Source organism: Teleopsis dalmanni, chromosome 2 (genome assembly GCF_002237135.1).
Source record: "Teleopsis dalmanni isolate 2A chromosome 2, ASM223713v2, whole genome shotgun sequence".
Lineage (NCBI taxonomy): Eukaryota > Metazoa > Arthropoda > Insecta > Diptera > Diopsidae > Teleopsis > Teleopsis dalmanni.
Genome location: NC_051847.1, coordinates 66,411,042 through 66,425,636, shown reverse-complemented (window position 1 = coordinate 66,425,636; position 14,595 = coordinate 66,411,042). Strand labels below are relative to the sequence as shown.

Genomic DNA, 14,595 nt, shown 5'->3' with positions numbered 1-14,595 from the left:
CAGCCAAATTTCAATAAATTAAAATAAAAAATTTTTGTCTTTGCCTTTCTTTGCTATTCGAATCGGTCTAACTTTTAAATAGTTTCTTTCGTCATAAAAAGACACGCCATTATCGGCAAGAAAAAATTTACCTTAAAATATTTTACTTAATTTTTTTTTATATTGATCAAATTTTGTTTTATATCTTTTAGATCAAATAATTTACAAATAAAGAAAAATACCATAATCAAGTATAATCAAATGTGGCAATGAGAGCTTGTTGCATTCAATCGCTGTAATGTTATAGTCAGGATCTCATTAGTGAATCAGTACATATCCCATTGAAATACATATATTTCCACTCAAAATTTGTTTTATACATTCTTTTAAGTAGTTGAGGTTATTAGTTATTTCATGCACTTTCACTCTTTAATCTTTTGATACCATAAAATTAATTATTTAAGTCACCTGATGTGTTATAGTAAGCTTTTCCCTAGAAAATGAACTAGAGGCCAAATTCTCTGGAGAAAGTTCTTCTACCTTTATTTTATCGATTTTACTTAATCATTGGATTCTCTAAATCGAACCAAATCATCTCATTTAAAAATCCTTTATGAAAACAACGATATGACAATTAGAGTGATTTAAATAACATCACTGCATTTAAAGCCGATATTAACACTAGATCAGATTATATCTTCTACTGAAAATTGTTTAACGTAATCACCCATGTTTTGGAAAGATAGAATGGCAACATGCAGAGGGTATTACAGAGGATAAAATCAACAATTTAAGTGCATAGACTTCTATAGTGGAATGTCACAATCTTGTCAGAACTAGTTATTTACTGAGAAATACCTTCAAAAATGTTCAGTTGTTTCTTTATTCTTTTCTTCCTTGTAGCGTCTGCATTTCTAGTTGAAAAGAATATCTAATCGTTGGTTATCGATGCCTATTATGGGTGTCCACTAACCAGTATCATATTACAACTGCTTAACTACTAGATTTTGTAGCTTAGCCATGTTACATACAATTTTATAAACTAATTATAAAATACTTGATTTGTTGAAGATAAAGAATTGGCAGAAGAACTAGAAGTTTCTCAGAGTTATTTTTTCATTAGCATTTAAAAAAAATATTTGAAATTACTATATACATATAGTTTTAATAAGCTAAGAATATAATTCTAAACAAATAATGCACCACATATATAAAGGATGCTTCTCTTAACCATTATAGTTTTACAGTCATTTTATAGGGTCAGTTCTAGATCTTTTATAACTTTCTCCATAGTTGTGTTTTGATTAACTATAATTTTTGTATCACATATCTTTATAATTTTTGCCAGTTTTAAAATATCAATTAGCTGGTAATATCTCTGACCTCTTACTATTATAGTTGGTAATAATATCTCTTTTATCTCAACTTATGACATAGTTTTTATGTGTAATATTTCGAACGATGATATTTGTACTAAATCTAAGCTAACTACGAAACTTCTCAAGAGTCCTGAATCGAAGGAAAGAATCAAAGACGATGTTTCTCATGAAAAGATTGCGCCGTTTTCCTTATCGTCTGTTCTAACTCCCTGCAGAGTATAACTCAGTATAGCTGTGGCACAAAAAGAGCTGTAGCTGTGCTTTTTTCTAGAACTAATTTCTGCGGTAAGTTTTAATTGTACTCGAACCTCTGTGACACAAGGTTGCATTTGATGCCATCACACATCTATTAAGGTTAACGAATATAATTTTTTAATCAATTATTTTTTTTTCCCTCAAATCCGATACTGTTTTTCTAAATCCGCCACTATTTACCAGACAAACGTGATTTATTTTCTCATTTGCTGCCATTAAAGTCTCAGGCACATTTAAAAGGAGCCGCCAACGTTAAATCCTTTAAACATTTCCAAGACTTTGGTATCCTATTTTTTCATCACTTCCGCTTTCTTAAGTATTCAAATATGTTTACGGTTTTTTTTTCTGTCACACTTTTCACTTTCTCTTCTCTTTTCTATTTATTTTTATTATTATTTAGTAGGCATATTTCAGTTTGTTTTTCTTTTTTTTTCTCACATATTTTACAATTGAAAGTTGTAGCCTTTGGCAGAATCGTAGTCATATCCTTTGATTTTTGTTCTTCGGTTTGGTTTTTGTTTTTATCCTTTTTGTGTTTTTTTGTTGTTGTACTTGTTTATCTTGGTTTTGTTGTCGTTCATTACGTTTATAATGAAATTCCATCCGCACCATCAATGCCAAATAAGCAACCTCATTATGCGGCAACGGTAGTGACAACAGCAAAACAAAAGCTAAAGAGAAGCATCGATGAGGGCGGAAGAAATGGTAAAGCCAAACGTGATCTACAAGGACTGAAGCTGTACCAGCAACTAACCAACTGACTGGTATCCTTATACCGTAAGGCATAAGTATACATTCCTTGCTACCCACAACCGCCAACTGTGGTAAAAACTCGTAATTGAGGCTTGTAACGGCAAAGCGTTTACCCTTTTCTCTTGCTCTTTTGTTGCTAGCATTGTCCTTATAATTATTATTTTTGTTGTTGGCATTGCTCCCGGTAAAATGCTACAATTCAAGGCAATACCAGACGTAAGCAACCAAACACAATGACAAGAACTGCAGGGACATATAGAAAATTAAAAAAAAAATTTTTTTTTAAATTTTTATGAAAGGTGTCACTGTCATTCTTAGGTGGCGTGAATTAATCAGTCAATACCTAGAGGAGGTTATAGCCAGAAAGTCTCTACCAGTAAGTTTAGTTTATAATTTTTATTAATTTAAGTTTTAGTTATTTTTTATACTAGTAAGTTATTATGGAAATAATGTGATGAAGCTAGTCTTCGATCTAGTCGGTTGGTTAGTTGTTATGGCCAACCAGCAGATACCCTTCCGCATATCATAAGGTGCCCCGATGGAATATATTAAATTCATCCTGTGGAGTTCATTAGTATTTAGCATAAACAATTATGAAGTTTTTTTCACAAATTAAATTTTCGTTTCTAATAAACTTAAAAACCCGAATTGTTATAATTTGTGACGAAACTTTAATATAAAAATTTAAATATATATTTTTATTAAATATTACAAAAAAATATTTTATATCGTATGAACAATAATTGGAATTATTAATAATGATATTGATCATTTATTTATTCATTATTATGTTGAAGCTTTTTTTGACCCAGTGCACTTAAGCACTTTTACTCTTTCTTAACACGAAGTATTTTCAAAACTCCTCTTTACGGCTTGACTGGATTATTGTTTATCACTTCATCAGACTAAGCAATAATTGACCTCAGATCTGCATACTTCCCCGAGGAGCCTGTAACCATTTTGAGATTTGATAACGCGGTGTTGGTACATCTGTCAGTTTTCGCAATTAATTTCAGGGCTCTATCCTTTATGTACTTTTTGATGGGAATAATCTTGATATCCCTGAAGATGTCATTCGTCCTAATGTACCATGGAACTTTGAAAAGTCTTCTCAGAGCCTGGCTTTGTGCAATTTCTAGCTGGCGAATAGTAGTGTTTAAAGCTTTGCTAAACGCTACATAACCATATAGAAGCGACGGACGAATTATTTGATTATGTATCAAATTCCTGTTTTTTATTTATTTATTTATAATTAAATGTTTCTTGAAAACGCATTCTCCTAATTATTTCTTATGAATCATTCAATTTGCACTTGAAAGTAGTATACATTTCTATATTATTACTGTTGAAATATAAATAAATTATTCCTTTAGTTTTTATTTTTAAACTATTGAATCCTTGAAACTCACCTTTTACCCCCTTACAAACTTATTTCTCTTACTTTGTTGCCCTTTGGCATCGATTACTCCTTGCACAAATTCAATAAAAGTTTTCATCACCTCAACTTTTCAAGTTTGCCAATTTGTTCCTCAGGAAAAGTTTTGTTTTATTTATTAGCTTTTTTTTATTTCATAAATTAATACAAAAAATATACTTAATAAGTTTTAATAATTATAGCATAAGTTTTATATACTTCGGAATAACTTTCTACTGAAACTCAGGAAGAACATAAAGTTGAGTTTATTAACGTTAAAATACAAACAAATAAGTATTATGACTTTTTGCTTACTTCAGAAAGCCAATAAATTTTTGTATCCTTCAGTTTTCAGTTTTGAACAAGTCAATAAGATGTTTCAAACGCTAAGAACGAATTTAAATAGTCTTCCTTACATCCTAGATAATATGAATTGTAAACATAATTCATTAGCATGACGAAACCAATTCTTCTAATATTCGTTTGTAACAGATCTCTTAGAAGCCAACAAATTTATGCAAATGACTATCCTATATTATGTATTTACTCCTCAAAACAACTCTCAGAAAAGGATAGTATTCCTTAATTATTTTATACGTCTTTATACGAAACTACGGATATAGCGACTTTAATTTCTTGATGACCGTTTATTTGCAGAGATAACGATAGACTTCTGAAATGGACTTAGCTCTATCTAGAAAACCAAATGGGTTACCAAGAACAATACTAAGAAATTACAACGGTTAGTGCAACTTGTCTCTCACAAACAATTTTGAAGGCTTTACTGTCTGTACTGTAATGTACAGTATGTTACTATCTGTTATATCTACACATTCCCTCTCAATCTAATCTAACAGTACAGAATTGAGTTTGCCAGCGGAAATGATATGATGTTTTGTTAAGATTTTTCCGAGTTAGTGCAATTGAGCTCTTTTACACTTTCTTAGCTGGGGGGATTTCTATAGAGTCCCTCCCTTTTTTTTGGCGAATTTATGTGTTCCTCATAAGCTTCGCTGATTATTCGATGACTGATCTAAGATATCATGGAACTTCAGTTTCTTTGAAACATTTCTTAAGCGGGTGCTTCTATTTCATTTTTATTTTAAGATCTTCTCAATTATGGCTTTTCTTCACATTTAGATCAAAAATGTTCGCTGTTGCCGATTTTCTATTCTAATAAATATGTTTACTATATATCTTCCTATACTTATATTATATATATGTTTTTATATATGAAAATCATATATTTATTTAATGACAGTTGCTGTTGAAAAATATTTAGTAGTATTTGAGAGAACTATGTTACATAGTGAGCCAAAAATGTGTTTCATTAAAATAAAATGTTTGTATTAAAAAATTTTTTTCATTATGGAACCTTATCTCTATGCGAAAACAGATACCTTGCCATGAAGGCACTGAATTACTTAAATGAAAAATTTATGAAATATTATATTGTATTGTGTATCGTGTTATATCGTATTAATTATTTAAAATGCTTAAAATTAGCTACAACTAAAAAACTATATTTTCTAATTTTTAAAAAATATTCTTACTTCTATTTTTGTTAATAACATTCTACAATTCTATACAAATTGTTTCCATTTCTTTGGAATTCTGCAATAGAACGACAACATTTTTACCATTAAAACATCAACAAATTAATGCGATAAGTTAATCACATAATTCTGAATATATTACAAATGATTATTATATAATGGAAGATAAATTATTGTATCCTCCAGTAAATTTAATTTCTCTAAAATGAACTGCCATGACTTGGAAAACTCATCAGAAGCACTGCAGTGGCACAAATATCATTAAAATAAAATTTAATTACATTTTTATTAAAAATATTAAAAATAAAAAAGAGAATCATGTATATTATAATTTAATGTTAAACAAAAAAAATCCACCGTTGCTGCCAGAACATCACATCAACAATTTCCACATCCGAAACATTGTCGCAAGCTTCTCAGGGCGACAGCAAAAATCACAAAAAGGCTCCGAAAAAAATTATGGAAGATAAATGATAAACAACAGCGATGAGGAAGCTAAGCTGAACCGCATTCGAATTTAAGTAAGCGTGCAATTTATGAGGCTTTTTGTAGTTGAAAATTTCAATTCAATTTTTGGGGTGGTTAACAGGCCGAGAAGAACACCATTGAAACACTCTTGTCAGGAAGAATAACATAGAGCTACACCTCCTCCCTATTTACAAAAATATTTTGTTTACAGCTGCTGCACACTTATCATGGCTCAAAGATTTCAGGGACATCTTTTATTTTTTATTTATTGCTAGGGCAACCAATTTCTAAAAACAAAAAAAAACTGCTGTCATTGCTTTCTAGGCCTTGAAAAACAAAGGCTTTACACGTTTCAATAAAAGTAATGAAGCCACTGAACTCAGTGGTTTAGCGAACACTGAAATGAAAAATATTGAAACTCCTCTTAATAGTTATTTTTTAGAATAATAGAGTGCAAACTTTCGACACAGTCAATTCTTAATAAATAGTGGAAAAAATATGCAAAATTAATGTTTACATAGTGAAAAGAAATAATTCTGATTCCCTGCTCCTAGAATTTCATTATTTGAGGACATCTTGAGTTACAGATCCGATACTAACAGTTTACACTTTTTTAATCCAACAAACCACTTACATAGCCAGACGGTAAAGCTTCAAATGCTGACAGCTACTCTTCTCTGAAATAAGCCGCTATTATACACACAAAGGATGTTATTTTAGGAAGTCTGATTTTTAATTACAAGGACTGACTCTTTTTAGTAACATGGACATAGCACGTAAGTTGACCAAGTGATTACCACACACACATACAAAGAAATCTCTCTTTATATAAACAAATGAACGATCAAGAAAAGATTATTGAATTGATATAATTACCATCGATTCCCATCTCATTGCTCAAACAAATATATCAAAACAAGGATCTGGTTTGTTAAGCTGCATACAAATATCTCCAAATCAAAAGTCCATACGTCTTACCAATATTAAATGTTGCTATGGTCACATATTTAGAGAGGACCTATCGTTTCATATGTTTTTATATGTTAAGTGACAAGCATTTTGACAACTGGCAGATGACTTATATTCAATATACATATACTGCCTTATCTGTTAAAATTGACTTTGGGATGCTTTATGGACGAATGAAATTATTGACCAATATTTTCTTATAGATGGTGCTAGTCGTCATGTTACGATTAATGTAAAGTATTATCGACTTCTCCAAAAAGATTTATAACATTCTATTCCTCACTTAAATTGATTTATTACACAAAATTCTTTAAATCCAGAAAGTTTAACAAAACATTCAAGCACCAGTTTTGTAAGACAGTAGAATTATCTTATCCAAGCGATGACCAATACTTACTCATGAACGTAAAAATTATGTGCTAACCTTTAAGAAATCTGATATCTTAGATTATTTTAAGAAAAAATTTTAACGCATAATTACTGCCTTAAGTAGTAACAAAAATTAGACATAATGGACTCAGAGGGTAGGTTAAGTAGTTCGTATGCTTGAAAGAAAAACCTGCGTAGAAAACCTTTTGTGGTCAATAACAAGCGCAACGAACTGACTCGTGTCTGAGCTGGAAATATGACATTGATCGGTATGTTCGGATTTTAGGAGAGCCAAATTGAACACAGATCTGCAATATTTTAACTGAGAAACCTGTCAGTTTTGTGATTAACTCAAATTTGCTATTTCAAATCTTTTATAGTTTTGAAATAGACTCAAGCTTTCTCAGTCCTTTTATATTCGATGTTTCTAAGTACTGATTCAGTCTGATAATTCGCAAATGGACTTGGATTCTACAAATATGAGCTATTTATTATCTAAAGAAATATGTTATATATCGAATATAAATTTTGATTAGTTTAAAGACTGTAGTATTCACACTATAAAATATCAATATCTCACTAACTACGTTTTACCTTAATCCTCCTGTTAGTTAACTATTCTAATGCTTTGCGATTGACTTTCCAATACATAAAAGATATGATAAATATTCTTTATATATATGTAAAAGATATATAATAAATATATCCTTATATATATATAACAATATAATAAATATCCTTTATAGAAAGAATAAATAAACTGATAAAACTGATATTTTTGAACAAATTTTTAAATAACAATTTTAAACAATTCCTTTATCTGTTTTCTTTCAATTACTTCACATATTTGTATTTTATTTTATTTAGTAAACAAGTATAAAAGACGTACAAATTGTTTTCCACATTTTCTTGAAATTATTTAATTTTCTTCTGTACATAAATTCTCATCAGAGAGGTTGGTAAATATTTTTCAGGTATTCGAAGGATGTGTATCCTAGCACACCAGCTCCTTAACACTCTTGAGAAATTTTCTTTGTTTTTTTGTTTGTTAACTTAATGTTCCACACATTTTTTTCTGCTTCCACTGTTAGTTTGTTCAGATACTGTTTTTTTTTTTAAATAAATGTAAAATATTCTTAATGCATCGCATTTTGGTGTTTGTCATCAATCATTTTTGTCAAAATGTTGACTTTTAATAATACTAAAAAGTGCAAATACATTTAGTTTTACCGTTAAAGGTATGATTTCCAATATTCTGAATTATTTAATACTTTATAATTAAGATAGGAAATTTTATAATTAATGAATAATAATATGTTAATATAATACTTTCTTTTACTCAATAGTAAATAACTAGAACTACTCCTTCTTCACGATGACCCTTGTCATCATCTTATATTATGACCTTTCATATTATTTATTAAATTACCAATTTTAAGGATCTATCTCATAGTTTTGATGTATAATGAAATAATTTCCGGGTTTTAATAGCTTGCAGTCATACTTTTCTTTACCACATTTCGATAAATCTACCAACATTAGCATTTGGTATCAGAAAAGGTCTTTTACGTTGAATTAATGGGTTACTTTTAGTAGTAAAAAATTCTTTAATCGCAAAGTTTCAGACATTTTTTGTCTGAAAGGCGGGATAAGTTAACGTTTCCGATGGCTACTATTTACATAAAAGCTTATTTTTTTACAAAAGACTCGAAGAACCAGTCTTTGTATATCATCCATATATGTGTATTCAGATCTTTTACTTAAATTAATCATTATTCAGATAAATAATGATTTATCTTAATCATTTTATAATAATTTAAATCACAAATGTATACCCAAAGTATAACAAGTGATTATTTGACTTTAAGTAGGCTTTGGGTACAAGCCCTTCTCTACAATCTAACCACGGTTGCCACTTGAAAATTTTTTTCTGTACCAAAATTGGTTTAAAAAGGCACCATTTCTGTAAAAAAAGGTCCAAAATTTTTCTATTGTCTTTTTATAAGAAAATACAATTTATATAAAATGTACAAAAAGTATAAAACAATACAATATCCACAATAAAGTTGGGTCGCCGAAAATGTACCATTTTTTGAACATGAGTACCAGAGTACCAAACGGAAAAAAAAGTACCAATTTTGGTACTAAAGTACCATAAGTGACAACCGTGAATCTAACCATAATAAATATGTATATAGAGTTTCACAAAGTAGTCTTAGCTTTTAAGCTAAATGTCTATAATTTCATAAAATTTTGTATCCAGGCATTCATTTGGGAACTTGACCCATATGCATAAAAGTAGTTGACCAAAATATAAAGGCTAAAGGCGAAATACAGACAAGGCTGGTGTAGAATTCCTACTGCCTGATTTATATATTAAAAGTATATCATATCTACACCATGTACTAAGTCTGTATGAACTTATATATTAATATTCTTTCAAATAAAATTTAGTTTTAAAGCTCAATTAAGCTACATAGTAGCACTATTTTACTGCAATCAAAAGCGTGTATAGAAAGCATTAAATTTTATACCATATGTATGTGCTATAAAACATTATCAATTATTTGCTTTCTTATTAAAAAGCAGCCGTATTAAGCACCTAAGTAGAAGTAATGAATGTCAAAAATTAAGCATCCTCATCTCGTAAAACAAGCAAAAATAGCTCGTATTATTCACTGACGTAATAAAAAAATAGGATCATATATAAATCATATATCAGTAAATAGCGATGGGATCACACTCTATGGACAGTGACTTTTAAAATGTAGACACCACTAAAAAAAACACCTATTTCTTAGCGTGCGAGTGCAAATGAATGAAATTGCTTCGGCTAAAAAGGTGTTTGATTCGTTACTCGCTGTTAAAAAACGCGATAGAAGCCAACCGAATCTTTAGTTGAAGTACCAGATGACCAATGATATAAAGAACTCTCTTTACTACCAACTGGTGACAGCAAGTCACTGATCGGGCTGGCTCTGGCAGACCTCTGGACACGGCCAATACCATCTGTTATAGTCAACTAAGTAAGTAATTAAGAACAAATTAACTGCAAAAACTAATGCAGTGATGACAAAATGAGACCTCACACGCCAAATCGACGTCAGCTATAGATCGAATTCTTATCCTTCATGACTATACAGTGGGCTCAAATGTATATAACTGTTGACGCGATATGCTAGTCAAAAATTTATAATCTTAGAATATTTCAACATTTTCTGTTTATATAGTATTTATCCTTCTTTGAAGACAAACTCATTATACGATGTTCTTGCATTTATATATTAACACTTTAAATGTAATATCGTACATAAAAAAAAAAAAACAAATAATTTATTTTTAATGCATCACTAAATTCTTTATTTAATTAATAGTAAACGTATTTAGTTTTTATTTATGATTATAATTTTTATAATTAATATAATTAATGATAATTTAATTTATTTGCAAAAGATATTTACACTAAAACTAAGTTTTTACATCAACCTAAAACTATGCAATAACTTATTTTAGCCAACTTTTATATGAAAACTTAATTACGATGAATAATAAAATAGAAATGAATAGGAGGAGGAAACATAGAATTTATAGAGTTGTGCAGCGGAAATAATGAAAATACAAGCTAAATTATACAATTACAGACATACGAACACACACATGCATACAAATATTTTCAAATTACTAAAACTTAATTAATTAATTAATTAATTTAATTTAATTCTTATATTATATTAATTAATTGCTCATCTTTTTTGCTACTCGTAAACAATTTGAAAAATTCTTAAACTAAATAATATTTTCATTAAATAATTAAAATTAATTTGAATAATTACATTTAAAATTTAATTTATTTTTAGTGAAATGTACTAAGCTATAATATTAAATAATTACATGTAATATTTAATATAATTTAATTTAATTTAATGTCTACGTGATGAAGTCGTACCAGCTTGTCTTTTTGCTAATTGGGAATATTTTAATATATATAAATAATTGTTTTTTTGTTTCACTTGTTATTCCTTCAAGCGGTTTTTATTTTTAGTCAAAAGTGGTAAATAAATAAAAACAATTTAACAATATTGTTTTTTCTAATTGATAAGATGACATTAATTTTACTCATACTTCTTTAACAATAATGCAATTATTTTTACTTTATTTTTATATAATTTAATAAAATTTAATGATAGCTCAACTTGTAATTTGAAATCATGTGTTAAGTTTTAATAAGAACATAAAAACAAATATAAAAAAGTCATGAGTTTTACACTATTTATGATTAATAGTGGTAAACACAAGGTCTGTCGATTTCAATGTGTAAAAATAAAAATAAAATTATAAAATTATGTACTGTAAGAAATCTGAAACAAACTCTTATACAAAACAAGCAAATAAATTGCTGTATACATATTTTAATTTTAAGTTTAATTACAAAACTAACAGGAATAATGGTTTTTTTAAGTGCTTGGGTAAACACGCTCAAACATAATGGCATGGCGTGTGACATTTGTTGTGTTTCCGTTTCCGTCTTACTTTAGAAATATTAAGCTTTGGTATTTTCTCATTTTATGTTTTACATTAATTTTTTCTTATAAAAATTATGAACATGCGAACTATAGACATAAAAAATAGTTTATTATGTTAATTTATTTAAGCAAAGTTTTTAATTAAGTGAAGTGATTTGATTCTTTAGTTTGAAATAATTTAGTTTTAATTATTTTTTTAATAATTTTAAAATTTTTCCTTTTTTATATGTTACTTGCTTCTTCCTGACTTATTCGTTTTTATTGCAAAATTTTCAGTTTTATTTAATTAAATTTATCGAATTAATTTTATTAAATTAATTTTAATTAATTAATCTTATTTTTAATTATTTTTCAAACATTTAGTAGACGGTAAAAATTATTGTTCGCAATAAAATAAAATCATGTTTATTTGTGGGACAGCCTAAAAGCATGCTTTAAAATTTGTTTCCAAATCAAAGTGGAATAATATTATGAAGTTTTCTCCACACTCTCTTTTAAAAAAATCCTACTTAACAAATTTGCAATCAGCAGAATTTTAACTTATTTTGTTAGTTCCAATATAGAACTGTTGAAGGACTGCTCTAATCCTTATTAAACAGCAGCAGTGCTAGCTGCAACAGCAAAAGGAGCAGTAGCACTTTAAGTTGTGATTAATGCGTCCTGTATTGTTGCCGACACATTGTTGCCCCCATTTGCCGCAATTGCAGTAGTTGCACTTAATTTAGCCTTTGGTGGTGTTGTTTCCATGGGTATTACAGCGTCGGCAAGTGTTTCTGTGTCTGCGTCCGCTTCTGTTAATTCATTCGCCATGTCTTCATCCATTATATCGTCGTCCTTGGCATGTAAACTTTCGCTGTTGTCCTTATTACTGTGCAAGCTGCTGTTAAGTGCTTGCTTGAGCGGATCGCGTTTCTTGCCATGTTTGTTGCTACTCGGGCTGCTGGTGATGTTAGCTGTTGTACTGCTTTTGATGCTGCTGCCACTTGTTGCTGTTGTCGTGTTTGTAACTAGCACGCCAGAGTATTTCATGCCATTCAACTCAAGATTGACAATGAGTTGTTGTTCCCCATTTTCATTGGTTCCTAAGCGTGTGAAAAAATAATAAAAAGTTATTAACTTTGAAAAAGATTAAAGATATTAATGCTACTCACCATTTCTCGTTACTTGAAACTGTAGACCTGACAACAAACTTAGTGTTTCCAGAGCACTAATTTGTTTATTTGATGTGCTGGCGTTAGTTTCACTTAAATTGCTTTGTTGCGTCTTTGTTAGAAGTGCCTTCTTTGTAGTTACCGGTGATAGGTGACCATTTCCCGCCGATGCTGATGTGGATGGTGAATTTTCTATAGCGGAATCATCTGATTTATCAGTTATCACACCGCTGGCATTACTGTTGTGGTGGTGATGATGATGATGATGTCCATTTAGACGCTGACGCTCTTGATCTTCATTCGATGAATTCACAGTCGTATTATGTTCACCTTCCTCATCCAATTCATCCTCGTTCTCAACATCAGAGTCTTGTCGATGTGTGCTGTGGTGAAAATTAGCAGCTGCAGCTGCTGCCGCCATACCGTGTGGCAAATAGAAACTAGCAGGAAAACCAGAAGGCATAATACCACCACGCAACAGATCCTACACAGAAAAATAGAAAAGTTTTATTTAGAATTAAATCATATTTCATTTCACTATGTCATATGAAGAACAAATAATTTGTTAAAGTGAATATTTATATAATCAGAAATAACCCTATAATGGTTAAATTATGGTTGAACACAAATCCAATTTTAGGGATACTTCCATTTGACAATGAATTTCTATAAACACAGTTATTTTGCACAACTCTCTTCATTATGCTATATGTCAATACAGCTTAGTTATCGGATTTTAAAGTGGAAAAAACTTTATCAATTTAAAAATTGCATACTCTGTTTCGCATTATATGTCACGTGTTGTTGTTGTTGTAGCCCGCAGAATTCTATGAAGCATATAGCATCATGAAAGGAGTTACAAATACGTTTACATGGGTTAGGATGTGGATAGGTAGTGGTAGTTTGAGGTAGAGGTGGATTGTTTAGGGGTAAGAATAGATTGTAGACTGGCGAAATTTAAATTAAAGTCAACCAACATCCAGACGGAGAAATTTTTGTAGTAAGGTTTGTTGGGCAAGGAAATAGATGGGGGGGACAACACATGATGGGTAGATCTGTAGTTAGGACACACATTGGGAATAAGCGCATTTGTGTATAATAACTAACTATTAAGCAAATAACTATATTGTGATATCAATGGAGCTAGAATATTTCTTGCCACACTTGAAAAACATCATACTTTCCGGGAGTTATTAAGCGAGGCATATTAAGAATTTTGTTGCAGTACAACCGTGGTCTCAAAGAGAATACTGTATATTGTGGAGACGTTTGTCTTTCCTATATTGTCTAATCAATGTAAACACTTTACGAACTAATCCCGATATCTTGAGAAGTTAGTTACAATATATAGGCATAAAGTAAATTTTAAAAAAACTGTTCAAAATTCTTGACTCTACCAAAATACTTACAAATACAAATATTCGTAATATATTGTATTGCTTTATCGAATTTGCTTTTTGTTTATATTTTGTAATACAAAAAAAAAATAATTTTATATATTTAATATAAAAATTTTTCATTAATGTATGATTTCATTATTTCTTTAACTTTAATTGATTAATAATTTATTGTTTTAATAACCAAAATTTATTTTTTATTATTTTTATTTTTCAACCAGGCTGATTGGTTAATTGTTTAAATAATACTAAACTTTTTATATTTGTAAACTAAATAACACACAACTTTATTTTCACCAATATTACGACTATAATTTATATTTATCGTTTAGATATTTAATTTATTTAAAAAAAAATTTCAAAATTAATTTAAAAATTTGTG

At 29.3% G+C, this 14,595-nt stretch overlaps 1 protein-coding gene across 3 annotated transcripts in view; it reads right to left on the bottom strand.

Annotated features, from left to right (window-relative positions):
• Positions 1–12,035: 12,035 nt before the first annotated feature.
• LOC119679890 (protein dead ringer-like) overlaps positions 12,036–14,595 on the bottom strand; it is a gene marked incomplete at its 5' end in the record, with an annotated part of 95,423 nt that continues 92,863 nt past the window's right edge. For all 3 annotated transcript variants that reach the window (XM_038092475.1, XM_038092477.1, XM_038092478.1), the window contains 2 exon segments: positions 12,036–12,747; positions 12,817–13,300. In XM_038092475.1, the coding sequence (XP_037948403.1) occupies positions 12,305–12,747; positions 12,817–13,300 (927 nt within the window). In that variant the 3' untranslated portion in view covers positions 12,036–12,304.